Source organism: Heloderma suspectum, chromosome 2 (assembly GCF_057233095.1).
Source record: "Heloderma suspectum isolate Gila_16-S chromosome 2, 16-S_ref, whole genome shotgun sequence".
Taxonomy (NCBI): domain Eukaryota; kingdom Metazoa; phylum Chordata; class Lepidosauria; order Squamata; family Helodermatidae; genus Heloderma; species Heloderma suspectum.
The window spans coordinates 373,261,235-373,275,904 of record NC_139459.1 but is presented as its reverse complement, the minus strand read 5'-3'; the positions used below and the strand labels follow the sequence as shown (position 1 = coordinate 373,275,904).

Below are 14,670 nucleotides of genomic sequence, written 5' to 3'. Positions count from 1 at the left end.
ACAAAATGTGTGCTTTCATTCCCCTTTTCTTCCCCCGGTTTGTCCTCCATTGCTGGCTGGTGGGCTACCGAGCATGTGTGTTGGCTGCACATGCTCAGAACATTCACCTAGTAGGGGCACAATTCAGTATCAGAAGACAGCAAAGGGTGCAGAGCGTCAGTAAGGAACGTTTTCCCTGCCTCCCATTTATGGGATATATGTAAGTCTCCTGCACCTTTGCAAGACCCAGAATTCACTGCAGTGAATTGGGCGTCCTCTAGGACACCTATAGCCCATCCTCTCTTTCTTGTTGGAACAAGCCCCCACCTTTTGACTGCACAGACCACCATCAGCATCACTCCACTTCTTGTCCTGTGCCTAGAATGGGGCGAGTGAGATTCAGAACACACAAAAGGAGGGACTTCTTGACAGAGCGCATAATTAAGCTGTTAAACACATTGCCATAAGATGTACTTATGGCCACTAATGTAGACAGCTCTACAAATGGATTAGACAGATTCATGGAGGAGGCCATCAATGGCTACTAATTATTGAGGGTTGGACTAGATGGCCCAAATGGTGCCTTCCAAGTCTATGATTCTATGACGGCTATTACCTCTAGTATGAAAGGCAGCATGCTTCTCCATACCAGTTGCTGGGGAACACGAGTTGGAGGATGCTATTGCACTCATGTCTTGCTTGTTGACAGGTTCTTCTTTTTATTTGTTTGCTATTCCTCATATAAGGTGATATAAGAAGGTAAAGTAATATGGTAACATTAAGATAATGAAGATAAGAATGTTCCATAAGAACATCAGAAGACCCGTGCTGGATCAGACAAAAGGCCTATCTAGGCTGGCACTGGCGGTGGGTCTTCCACAATGGCCAACTGGATGGTTCTTTCCATTTTGTCCATGTTGAAGAACTTGTCTACAAGAAGGACATGAGTGCAATCGCATCTTCCTGCTCATGTTCCCCAGCCACTGGTACTGAGAGGCATATGGCCTCTGATACTGGAGGCATCCTTCAACATCATCGAATCATAGACTTGGAAGGGGGCATTTAGGTCATCTAAATCCAGCCCCCAATGATTAGTAGCCTTCTCCTCCATGAATCTGTCTAATCCATTTGTAGAGCTGTCTATGTTAGTGGCCATAAGCACATAGAATCATAGAATAGTAGGGTTGGAAGGGGCCTACAAGGCCATGCTCAATGCAGGAATCCAAGTCAGAGCATCCCTGACAGATGGCTGTCCAGCCTCATCTTGGATGCCTCCAGTGTGGGAGAGCCCACCACCTCCCTAGGTCATTGGTTCCATTGTCATATTGCTCTAACAGTCAGGAAGTTTTTCCTGGTGTTCAGTCGGAATCTGGCTTCCTGTAACTTGAGCCCATTATTCCGCATCCTGCACTCTGGGATGATCAAGAAGAGATCCTGGCCTTCCTCCCTGTGACAACCTTTCAAGTACTTGAAGAGCTCTGTCCTATCTCCCCTCAGCCTTCTCTTCTCAAGGCTAAACATGCCCAGTTCTTTCAGTCTCTCTTTGCATCTTATGGTAATGTGTTCAACAGCTTAACTATGTGCTCTGTCAAGAAGTCCTTCCTTTTGAGTGTTCTGAATCTCATCCACTTTATCACCCCATTCTAGACACAGATCAGGCAGTGGAGCAGGGCCGGCCCCACCATTAGACAGGCTGGTGTGCCCACATCAGGTGGCAGAGTGGGAAGAGCAGCGAATTGTGCCCCTCTCCCCCTGCCCCCACCAGGAGGGCCCAGCCCTGCCTCCCTGCCCCCTCTTGTGGGTGCTCTGGGAGAGCCCCAGTAGCCGTTCTCCTCCTGTGGCATTTGCTGCAGCAAGGGAGCAACTGGCAGGGCTCTCTAGAGCAACCTGCAGGGTCTATCGCCATCGACAGCTGCTTCTGTTTATCACAGTAAGCTGGCTTAGCAGGTGGGGGTGTGGCAGTGATTGTTGCCACTGCCTTCCCACCCACCCGCCTGCTATGGCTGTGGCCAGCTGGCTGGCTACTCCCTCACTTGTTTCGCTGGCTAGCCAGCCTGGCTGCCCACTTGCTCCTGACTGCCCCCACCTTGTGCCCCAGCCATAGGGCTCCTGCAACTGCAAGAGGTTGGCCATCCTCTTGCAGGACTTGGGCTGATCTCTCGCAGGAGCCCTGTGTAGTGAGTTGGTTGATAAGCAAAAGAGTGGACTTCACAGAGTTCCTACATGCTAGGAGTAGACCTGTGTAGTTTGGCTTAACCAGCAGCTTCATGGTGAAGTAAGCAGGCCTTTTACACCAGGCCTGCATGGGTTCCATGCAAGTCCGGCTCCATATGCTAACATTTGAACACTGCTAGGCCTTTGCTCAATTAAAGAGAGAGGGATGTGCTGCCTTGATTCTCACACAGGGGCTGGGAGCCCCCTCCCAGGAGCTGGGATGCCGGGGTCCCTCTTCCGCTTAAGAAAGGCAATCACTTTCCCCAGCTAGGATGCTTGGGGCATCTTCGGTGGTGGTGGTGGTGGGTCCCGCTCTGCTTCTTCTGAGCGGGGGAAGGGCGTTGCCTGTCAGCTCCTGAGCTTCGAGAGAGAGAGAAACCTATAAAACCAAGCAGGCCAGTGTAGGTCTTGGGTCTCGTTTCAGGGGCCGGTGTGCACTGCTAGCCCGCAGAAACTTGTGTGGCCTTAGGAACGGCCTCTCCATCTACCTTTGGGGGCCCAGATAGACAATCCAGCTGTGACAGCTTCATTGGCTGGACAGAGGCAGACATGCTTCCTTTGCATGTATATATTCTGCATCTATTTTCTATCAATAAACTGTCAGAAGTGACTCCGTTTCATCTTGGCCATGAAAAGAATCTGCTTTGACTGGGACCTGACAGAATCAGGACTTCAGATCAATACTCCCTGCTGCCGGGGCACAGGGTAGGAGCAGCGGCTGTGCGGGCAGGAGCAAGCGGCCAGCCCAGATGGCTGCCAAGCAAATGAGAGAGCGGCAGCCAGCCAGGCACCATGTGGACGGTGGCGGCTGCAGCTGCCCGTGGGGAGAACAGGAGGGTAGGCTGGCCACGCAAGAGGGTGGGTGGGTGGCGGCAGTGACCCTGCCGCCTCGCTTGAGGTGGCAAGGTAAATTGGGCCGGACCTGCCGTGGAGCAATGCTGGTGGTAGTCTGTGCAGGCAACGGAGGGCGTTTTTTTTTTTTTTAAGAATATAAGAACGTAAGAAGAGCTGTGCTGGAACAGACCAAGGGTCCATCTAGTCCAGCATTCTGTTCACATAGTGGCCAACCAGCTGTTGACCAGGAACCCACAAACAGGGCATGAGCACAACAGCACCCTCCCACCTATGTTCCCCAGCAACTGGTGTACAGAGGCACATTGCCTCTGATACTGGAGGTAGCACAGAGCGAACAAGACTGATAGTGATTGATAGCCTTCCTCTCCAGGAATTTATCTAACCCTCCTTTAAAGCCATCCAAATTGGTGGCCATCACTAAGTCCTGTGGTAGTGAATTCCATAGTTTCCGTGTGTTGTTGTGAAGAAATCCTTCATTTTATCTGTCCTGAATCTCCTACTGATCAGTTTCATGAGATGACTCCTTTGGGTTCTAGCATTATGAGAGAGAAAAATGTCTCCCTAACTACATTCTCTATGCATCATTTTGTACACCTCTATCATGTCTCTCCTTACTCGCTTTCCCCCCCGAAGCTAAACAGTCCTGATGTTGTAACCTTTCCTCATAGGGGATTTGCTCCAGCTGCTTGGTCATTTTTGCTCTCTTTTTCTGCACTTCTTCCAACTCCACAATATCAATTTTTAGGTACGGTGACCAGAAGCGTACACAGTATTCCAGGTGTGGTCACACCATAGATTTGTATAAGGGCAGCATGATATTGGCAGTTTTATTCTCAGTTCCTTTCCTAATTATGCCTAACATGAATTTAGTCACATGCTGAGTTGGCATTTTCATCGAGATGACCAGCCACAACCCCCAGATCTCTTTCTTGGGCTGTGTTTCCATGACAACTGAAGGAGAAGTTAGTGGAGAACTACTGGATTTTTGGGGAAAGAAATCGGCTTTGCTGTGAGCAGGGCTCCATGAGCAGATTCTCCGCAGTAGTAAAAATCGCTTCACAGAACATACTTCCTGATGGGGATGGGGGTAGGAGTGAACATCTTCTGACTGCTCAGGCAATAAGAGAGGCTTCCCCCCGAAAGTCCAGATGCACCTGCATTTCAGGAGCAAGCTTCACTGAGCACAATGGGAGTTACTTCTGAGTAGACACACGTATATTTGTGCTGGGAAAGAGTGTTGGGGGGCGGCGGCGCTGGGGAGGACACAAAGACGGAAACCAGCCCCCATTTTAACCCACAGGAACTCTATAATGAAGCTGTGAAGTAGTTACTTCCTAAGGCAATGAATCGGAACCTTGAGAGTGCAGTTAAGAAGTTGGGCTTTAAAATGTGCTATTTAAAGTGAGAATCTCTGTAAGTTCTGATGTGGGCTTTCAAAGGCAAGCCTCATTCAGCATAAGGGGAGTTACTTCTGAGGAGACACTAATGGGTTTGTTGTGGGAAAGAGAGCAATAAACACAAAGACGGAAACCAAGGAGAATCGGAGATTCGAGATCGCGCTGTGCCGTGTCAATTGAGGGGCTTCTCTGTAATTTCTGTGGTCACTGAGAGGGCCTCATTCAGCACAATGGGAGGAAACACCCCTTGACTGGGGTCACGGTGAAAGGCACACCCCTGGGCAGGGCTAGCATACCTGAGATCAATGCGGGGCTTGGGGCACACAGCAACTATACCAGGGAGAACCCGACTTGAAGAAAAGAGTCAGACTATAAGCGGTCTCGGGAAATCCGGTTTTCCCTGATAAGCTCCAGCGGTGGCTGCTGGATGGCCACGACGTCATGTATCCCTAACGACCTCCACACACAGCAGGCTCGGAGTAAATCCCTGGTGGAAACACCCCCTTGGGTTGGTCACCACTATCTCAGATCCCAACAGGTTATACTTGAGGTTGGGATTTTTTCTGCCCCACGTGCATCTCTTGACACTTGCTCACTTTGAACCGCATTTGCCATTTAGATGCCCATTCTCCCAGTTTGGAGAGATCCTTTCGGAGCTCCTCACAGTCCCTTTTGTTTTAACCGCCCTAAATAATTGGTGTCATGGGCCAACTTGGCCAATTCACTGTTCACTCCTAATTCCAGATCATTAACCAACAAGTTGGAAAGCATTGGCTTTTTATGCATTTTATTGCTGTGAGCCACCTTGGGAGGGCTTCTGCCCTGAAAGGTGGCCAATAAATGTTTTAAATGAATGAATACAGATCCCTGTGGGCCCCCACTATTTACATCCCTCCACTGGGAGAATTTACCATTTATTCCTACTCTCTGCGGTCTGTTCTTTGACCAGTGATTGGTCCCTAAGAGGACCCCACCTCTTATTCTATGGCTGCCGAGTTTGCTCAGGAGTCTTTGGTCAGGTCTTTTTGTTAGACAAAGAAAGAGAGGATGGACTATAGGTGTCTCAGAGGATGCCCAGTTCGCCAAAGTGAATTCTGGGTTTTGCAAAGGGCAGGAGACCCAACATATCTGTAAATAGGAGGCACGAAGAACATTCCTTGCTGATGATCTGTACCATTTGCTGTTCTCTGATACTGAATTGTTCTGCTGAGTTGATAGGGGAATGTGCTGAGCATGCGCAGCCTACATGTACGCAGAGCAGCTCATCAGCCAGCGATGGACGACACACCGGGGGAAGAAGAGGGGAATGAAAGCAAAGCACTTTGTTTCTGCTTCCGGCAGGGGCTGAAAGTTTGGGGAGAGGAAGGAGACGCCACCCACTCATCCATAATACCGGGCTGCCACTAATGCCTAGTGTGGAAGCACCCAACTTACCATGAGGGTGAGCCTTAAATCGGAGAAGCGGTAGGTGGGGGAAATGTTAAATGGTTCCTCCCCCTTGCTGCTTCTCAGCTTCCAATCGTCCTCGCCTTTTGCCTTTTCTGACAGAGAAAGGCCTATGTGCTTGCATGGAACGGGTAGTTCAGCCCTGAAGAATCAAGCACGAGGACAGGTCTCTTTGCCCAGCCAGGCTACAGCTCCCTATTCGTCAATTCTTAGCTGATACAATTCACAGCGGTTCTCCAGGTTTTCAGTCAGATAAACCTGCTAATCCTTCTAACTGGAGATGCGACAGGTTTAACCTGGGACGTTTTGGGTTTTTATTTTACTCATGAGTTGGGCATGTTGCTGAAATAAGATAAGGGATGTTACCAGTCTGTCCATATTTACAGTAGCAAATAGGAAATATACACAGAGGGGGGAAAATACACAGAACTTTATTACTATATGGAGCAAGACATCTTAAAAAGTAGTACAAAATCCTGGAATACCATCTGAATATATACCTTGTCTGCTGTGAGATTCCCCTGAAGTCTAAAAATACGATGTCTGCAGTTGCTCCACAGTGGAAAAGAGGTGTCACTTCTATGGCTCCCCTTCAAGCTTTCATAGCCCCCCCCCCCTGAATCAGTTCAGAACATTACAACCATCCAACTAATACATACAATTAAGACCAGCAATGCATCACAAAACCTCAGGCAGGGAGTTCCCCATACGGGGGAACCACTAAGAAGCCCCTGCTTCATGCAATTACCTTCCAAGGCTCAGGAAGAAAGAACAACTGAGGGTGGGGTGCACACAGTCAGTTCACTGTAGCAGACGTAGAAATGGGATTTTTGCCCCTGCATGGCTTTTGTTTTGTTTTTTCCTTAACGTGGAAGAATTTGCGTGTGCTGCAGAATTTACCGCATTCCAAGCCATGACATCACGGCTTCTTCCTCGTATGAGTAATCTGATGTTCATCAAGGCATGGTGTATCATCAGAGCTCTTAGCACGCTCTGAGCGTTCCTATCGTCTCTCCCTTGTATGGATTTTTTGATGTCTCCGCAGGTTTCTTCTGCAAGCGAAGCAGTTTCCACACTCAGAGCATTGATACGATTTCTCTCCGGTGTGCGTCATTTGATGTCTGCTAAGGGTCGACCTCTGACCGAACCCCTTTCCACACTCTAAGCATTCATACGGTTTCTCTCTTGTGTGAACCCTCTGGTGTTGTTGGAGGGTTGCTAAGTGAGAAAACGTCATCAGACAATCTGAGCACTGATATGGTTTCTCTCCTGTGTGAATCCTGTGATGTGAAGTAAGGTTTGATTTAGAACTGAACTTCTTCCCGCACACTGAGCACGTGTAGAAGCGGAGACCAGGAACCTCTGGCCCTCTGGCTGGCTGTGGCCCTTGAGGGACAAATTAACATAAAATTACTCATAGGATTAGCTAGAACATGACAACGTGTGTTTCTAAAAATCCACACGTTCCCCCATTTTCTAATGAATCATAGAATCATAGAATAGTAGGGTTGGAAGGGGCCTACCAGGCCATCGAGTCCAACCCCCTGCTCAGTGCAGGAATCCAAGTCAGAGCATCCCAGAAGCATAGCCCCCCCCCCCACTTCCTTACCTACGAAAACCTCCCCACCATCATCTTCCTGGTGGAATCCTTGAGACTGCAGCCAGTCCTCGATGACAGACAGAGCCTGGTCTGCCTCGGAGGTCAGCTCAGACCCTGCCTCCAACTCCACCTGCAACAGCAGAGGGGAACTCTCTTAGGATAGAGCAACCGCACTGCAACGGGGAATGCCAGATGTAAAGGCCTCATCCTTTCCTCCAGATGGGAATTATTTAGTAATGAGGCCTCTTTTCAGAAAGGCAACTTAGCAGAGAAAAACCAAAAAGGCAAAACAGAGTGAGCGTTCCCCAGTCCCACATGCACACAAGGCTATCTGAGAAGGAAAGGTGACCATGGTCTTCTATAGGGCCTCACCAAAGAAGGCTAAAAATCCCTCCATTTACTAGGGCTTCTGATTCCGGAATCTTTGTGGGATTAGATTGAGTCCTTTCCATGTGGCTTCTCAAAAAAATTAAACTTTTACTGGGAGCCAGTGTGGTGTAGTGGCAAGAGTGTTAGACTAGGAGCTGGGAGATCCGGTCTAGTCCCCACTCGGCCATGGAAGCTCACTGGGTGACTTTGGGCCAGTCACAGACTCTCAGCCCAACCCACCTCACAGGGTTGTTGTTGTGAGGATAAAATGGAGAGGAGGAGGATAATGTAAGCCGGCTTGGGTTCCTTGCAAGAGGAAAAAAGGCGGGGTATAAATGCAACAAATAAATAAATAAAACTTCTCAAAAAGTTCTATGTGTTTCATTACAACGCCACTAGGTGACGCTGTTGTATTATTTGCAATAAAGCGACTTTAAACAGTATATTGGGATTTACTGCAACTCCATAGTGGGAGGAGGGAAAATGCCGGACTTTCTGCATCATGAAAAACAACACAATAAGAGTTCACGAAGCGCGGGAGGTGCCCTGGAGGAGGACGGTGTTGTGTACAGGACCTGCAAGCTTCTGTGAGTAACCAATCTCAATAGCAGGATAAAAGCCACGTGTGAAGGAGCCCTTAGCGAAGTAAAATCGTTTACTCACAATATTCTTGCATATAAGTGCAGGTACAGCATAGAGTTTCACAAGGGAGTTTGTTCGGTCCATTTTATGTTCCATTACACCGGCAGGAGCAAGAGATCAAACATGTGTTTTTTGGGCCTCCCTCCCAGCAATGGTAGAAAGGTCGGGGGGAGAGGAGCACAGGAAACCACACTGTAGGCTATAGAGATCCTAAAGCTGGCTGTGGTCAAGCTTTCCATGAACTGACTGCAACACTGCCCCCTTCCAAGAACTTGCAGACGGGGTTGCAATATTCCCAACAGCTGTGTCATGTACTTACCAGCCTATTAACTCTTAAGATGGGGATATAATCATGGCTAGCATATCTTAAGAAATACAAACGTATCAGAGGACCTTCATTTGGAGGCACAATTTCTGTTCAAATAATTTGAATCAGCCTGGCTATCTTGCAGCTGTTTCAGCTGCTGGGTGGGTGAAAGATTTGGGAGGTCAGATCCATAGCAACTTCCTCCTGGAATAGTTGGCAAGATGCAAAGCAGCTATCTGAAAGTCAGATTCCCCCAAATGATAGCAAGTAGTACCAGGCTGGTTCCAAGTTTTTGAGGGCCGTTGGGCAAGACACCCCCGTAGGCCACCAACCTCAGTAACCAGGTCTGCACCATCACCACAGCCCACCACGGCTTATTTAAACCATGGTGGGCTGTGGGGCATGCTCGGTGCTATTAGCAACATTACCAGCCAGCTGCAGCTTGTCATGTCATTCGAACCTGGGCAGCATGGCTTGGTGGGCAGTTAAACGACTCTCAAACAACCCATGGGCTTGTTGAAAGTCTGGTGTGACTTACAGCAGAGTTGCCTTATATAGAGAAAGTGTGGCAACACAGCGTTTAGCATTGGAAGCAATAAACGCAGGCTAGAGCCAGTTCAGAAGAAGTTCAAATCAACTTAGGGAGCAATCCTATCGGGATTAGGGATGGCAGAGAATTTCTCCCCGAAACTTCGGGGGGCCGAGCGCCAACGTCTTCGGCCCCCCGAACAAGTTTTGGGGAGAAATCCTCCACCCCCCCGCCCCCCGCACCCCCCCCCTGGGACGGGACTTACCTTCTCCGAATGTCCCTCCTGGCGGCGGGTCCGGCCGGCGGTTCGGCGGGTGTTCGAGCGGGGCGGGAGCGGCAGCCGGTCTTTTGACCGGCTGCCGCCGCCGCCATTCCAATGAAAGAAAAAAAAAAAAAAACGCCCCCGTGATAGGCTAGATTTGCAAAGTCAGCCGTGATAGGCTACGTAAATCGTCACGTAGCCTATCACGGGTGACTTTAAAAAAAAAGCGCATACGGATAATGGCGGCTCCCATAGGGAGCCGCCATTCCCGTTCCTTATTTGGTCGCTGTAGTCTACGTAAAGATTTACGTAGACTACAGCGACCAAATAAGGAATGCGAATGGCGTCTCCCTATGGGGGCCGCCATTAGCGTACGCGCTTTTTTTTCTTTTTTTTTTAAAGTCACCCGTGATAGGCTACGTGACGATTAACGTAGCCTATCACGGCTGACTTTGCAGATCTAGCCGTGATAGGCTACGTTAATCGTCACGTAGCCTATCACGGGGGCGTTTTTTTTTTTTTTTAACTTTCGAGTTCGCGGCCGGGCGAGGCGGGAAGCCTCCTCCCCGGCCTGAATTTCGGCCGGGGCGAGGTGGGAAGCCTTCCCCCCGGCCTGAACTTCGCGGGGGGAGCAGCGAAGCGCCTCCCCCCCACCGCAAACAACCTTCGACGAAAGGTAAGTGACTTTCGTCCACCCCTAATCGGGATAGGCGGCCGCCTCCGAACTCGGAGGCGATCGCCTATCCAATGCAGGGTTGGCAGACCATGGAGGGGATCTTCTCCTCCACACTCTGGCCGCCTTGCATTTGCAGCTAGATGGCTGATTTTGGTTATCTAGCCTCAGGCCTCTGGAGCGGGGGGTGGGGGCAGGCCGGACGACGCATAGGAAGCATCGTACTGGCACATACGCACTCCTCGCCCCCGGGAATGCCCCCTTTTGCCCCGCTCCACATTGCTCTTCCGAGTGCAGAGGCCGGGAATAATCTGCACCACCTATGAGGTGGGGGGAGGGGGCATGGAGGCGGTTTTCCGGGAACCGACCTTGGAGTGTGGGCTCCAAGGTCGGCTCCTGAAAACCAAACAATCCTATGGCCATCTAGTCACTGTCTAGTGGCCATAGGATTGCACCCTTACTTTATTAGTGCTTTCATGCACATGGTCAGAGAAGGCCATCTAACATTGTTTAACCACAAGCTGCCCCCCCCCCCCGTCGCTGGGTGTGTGAGTGTGAATACGCGAAGGCATGAGATGTGGTTACATGCTTCCCTTCGGGAAAGGCTGCATGGCGCTTCTTGCAGAGGCAGAAGAAGCAGACGGAAGAGGAAGGGGAGGGAGCAGGAAAAAGGAAGTGGTCAAGCTACAGGACAACAAGGGGGACGATCGAATCAAGCAGCTGTTGATGCGACACGTTCTCTATTGCCCCCTAGCATCTGGAAGCATGCAGAGTTGTTCCTGTTATCGAACATTCCCCTTCTCCATTCTGCGTGCTCCGGAGTCCACGAGACCTAATTTCTCTCACAGCCCCAGTAAATACCTTTGGCTAATGGCCTAGTGAGTATATCTGCAGTCATGCTTCCTGTGGGACAATAGCATAATTCAACAAGCCTCTGTTGCTGTTGATCCTTTATTATATGATGTTTAACATCAATGTGTTTGGCGCGTGCACTGTTTTTCTCTGATAGTCTCTTATGCAACTTTGATTGTCCTCATAAATCTGTATGGGTATGGGCTCATCACCTCCCAAGTGCTATTTATTTATTGCATTTCTATCCTGCCTTTTTTCCTCTTGCAAGGAACCCAAGGCGGCTTACATTATCCTCCTCCCCCTCCATTTTATCCTCACAACAACAGCCCTGCGAGGTAGCTTGCGCTGCGAGTCTGTGACTGGCCCAAAGTCACCCAGTGAGCTTCCATGGCCGAGTGGGGACCACAACCCGGACCTCCTGGCTCCCAGTCCAACACTCAAACCACTACACCACACTGGCTCTTGTAAGTAGCCAGTAGTAGCATATGCCATAAGACCTCTCTGTATGTTTCTGCGGCTGATATATATTCAGTTCGGTAGATACGTGGGTGACTGTGGCCTGTTTGTGGCTTGCCCAGCTCACAGCTCCACCGCCATAGAAAAATATTATGATTACGAGTGCATTTGTGCTCTGAAATGTCCTCGGCCCAATCCGCTTCCGTCCATCCCTCTAGTTTGGGGCTATGGGTGGCTGACAGTCTTAGTTTTAAGTGTGCAGTCCCCTTCAGGTATCTTGCTAGCCTTTTGGCTGCAGTCCAATCTCTCTGGCTGGGTGAGCTAGTTTTCTTGCATAGTATGAAGCAAGAAGTAAGAAGTAGTAAGAAGCAGAACTTGCTCTTCAAGGACTTGAGAGGTTGTCCCAGAGATGAAGGCCAGGATCTCTTCTTGATCATCCAGAGTGCAGGACACGGAATAATGGGCTCAAGTTACAGGAAGCCAGATTCCGGCTGAACATCAGGAAAACGTCCTGACTGTTAGAGCAATACGACAATGGAACCAATGACCTAGGGACGCGGCGGGCTCTCCCACACTGGAGGCATTCAAGACGAGGCTGGACAGCCATCTGTCAGGGATGTTCTGACTTGGATTCCTGCATTGAGGAGGGGTTGGACTCGATGGCCTGGTAGGCCCCTTCCAACCCTACTATTCTATGATTCTATGCCTATTGCGGTGGCTTTGTCAGGCCTAGTGGTTGCAGCTAAGTACAGATGCTTACCTACAGCCTCTCTATAGCCAATGTTTTCTGCTTACAGTGGCTCATTGGGGCCCCTTTTTTTGTGGAAACCTATTTCCATCGATGTAGGCATCGCATTTGCATCTTTTAGTCCTAGGTTCTCTACCAGCTCTAGGATCTTTTGATTTTGACTAAGAAGGTAACTGCCATCTCCTTCCCTATCAATGTGAATGCCTAAATAATAACTGGCATCTTCTAGATGTTTGACTTCCACCTCTTTGGTTAGATGGAACACAATTTCCATCTAAAATGGAAAATATTCTGAAATGGAAAATTTTCTGAAATTGAAATTTTCACAATTTCCTGAAATGGAATTTTCACAATTTCTGCACCGTCCAGCCCTGTTGGCTCAGACCAAGGTCCATCTAGTCCAGCATTCTGCTCACACAGTGCCCACAGGAAAGCCACAAGCAGGACACAAGTGCAACAGTACCCTCCCGCCCATGTTCCCCAGCAACTGGTGGACGTAGCTCACTGCCTCTGGTACTGGAGGTAGCTGATAACCATCAGGACTAGTAGCTATTGATAGCCTTTTCCTCCAGGAACCTGTCTAACCCCGCTTTTAAAGCCTTGTCTCATCATAGTCTTCACCCTACCTTTGGGATTAGCCTTTGGCATTGAGCCTGGCCTTGTACCGCTGCAGCTATTCTTCTGCACCCTGCTTAGCTTTAAAAGCCCACTTCCAGCCTGTGGCCTTTTTGCCAGCTGGCAGTTTTGTAAGCGTCGGCGTTTTGTTTTTGCGTAGTGCCTCTAATTCTTCTTGTGTTGCCCTTTTCCATTTGCTTGCTTTTGCTGCGGACATCTCCTCTACTTCTTTCCCCGATGTAGGTTCTTGCGGTAATGACGACCTTATGAGGTAGGTGAGTCATTCGGCTGGAACCCCTTTGTTGGACTGCGATGAGCATCTGGGATTTGGTTCAGGAGTATTGTTTGCTTGCCTCTGTTTCATCTACTAGCTCTCAGTGTGAGTTAGCTCAAGAGGACTGCTTGAGCATCTCTGGCTTGCTTGAGTGTCTTTGATTGGTGGTCTGGTCGCCTTCCTTATTATTCATGTGACACATTTATGATCACAATGAATGCACCCCCTCTATTTCAGTGTCACGATGTGCGAACTGTCACAGTGTGGAGCAATCCTTTGTTGTGCATTGCGTGGCAGCGTTAGCCGTTTCTTCCCGGCAGTCTAGTTTGAGGAGGTCATCCTTCTCGAAGCCTATGGCATATAGTTGACTGTCAAAAGAAACTGAGCAGCCTTTCTTATTAAAATGTACATCACCCCCTTTTCTCATCAGTGTGGATACACTCAGCAGATTTGTCTTTAGTTCAGGAATGAACTGTACTTCCTCTGCGGTGATATCATATCATGGCACCCGTTCTCAGTCTTGAATCTTAGGGCTATTTTTCCTTTACCCTTTTGGACAATAGGGTTTTGATCAGCTAAATGTATGCTTCCGTTTGCATCTGGGTTTAGTTCATGGAATAAATTAGCATCAAAGGACAAGTGCAAAGATGCAACACTGTCAGCCATGTAATTTTGGTATTTCTGGTTTGGGTTACATTAAAAGTTCTGTGATCTTTATTTTTATGCTGATTGTAATCCTTTTGGCTCCCTTGGAGAAGTTAAAATTGCTCTGCCACTCCCTCTAGAAGTGGCCTTTCTAAAAATCACATTTAAAGCATGTGGGTGGCTCCTTTCTTTGTGTCTGCTTGCTTTGCCTTGATTGGATTTCAAAATGCCCACCTTTGGGCTTGTTTTTGGTGATCAAGTAATTTGAGCCAATTTGTGTTTCAGTGTCTTCATGAGTAGGGATGGTGCAGGCACTTGATTCAGTCCAGGAGTCCGGCAGACCCCCCTCCCCATGCCATGTCCCTGCTTGACCTCCCCGCTGTGCTCGCTGAGTTGCCCTCACTTACCAGGGATCCATCGTCAAGCACCACAATCTCCATTTTGTAAAAAAATCAATTGTATTATGCACACATCTAGTTGTACGCAAAATGGAACTGTGAATAGCCCATATGCGCAAGATCACAGACGTAAACAGCCCATTTATGCCTGTGATCTTGCATATATGGGCTAGTCATGACACCATTTTGCGTACAATTATATGTGTGCATATTGCGATTGCCATTTTTTTCACAAAATGGCAATTACGGTGCTCAACAATGGGTCCTGGGTGAGTGCAGGCAGCTCAGTGCGTGGCAGGGAGCTCGAGCGCGGGTCCGGGGGCGCGTGAGTGGGAGCAGAGTGCATGCCCGGAGAACCCAGATAGGTGGGCACCCATCCACCTCCACTTAGGAGTATTTTGTTTTAGTA

General features: G+C 49.1%; 1 protein-coding gene across 1 annotated transcript; it reads right to left on the bottom strand.

Annotated features, from left to right (window-relative positions):
* Window positions 1–6,305: 6,305 nt before the first annotated feature.
* LOC146356140 (uncharacterized) lies at window positions 6,306–14,303 on the bottom strand. The gene is made up of 6 exons (XM_084830022.1): window positions 14,271–14,303; window positions 12,466–12,603; window positions 10,836–10,957; window positions 9,604–9,694; window positions 7,501–7,621; window positions 6,306–7,277 (listed from the first exon to the last, which is right to left on the bottom strand). Exons 1-6 carry the CDS (start codon window positions 14,301–14,303, stop codon window positions 6,895–6,897), a joined length of 888 nt encoding a protein of 295 aa, XP_084686148.1. The 3' UTR covers window positions 6,306–6,894.
* Between the last annotated feature and the right edge of the window lie 367 nt (window positions 14,304–14,670).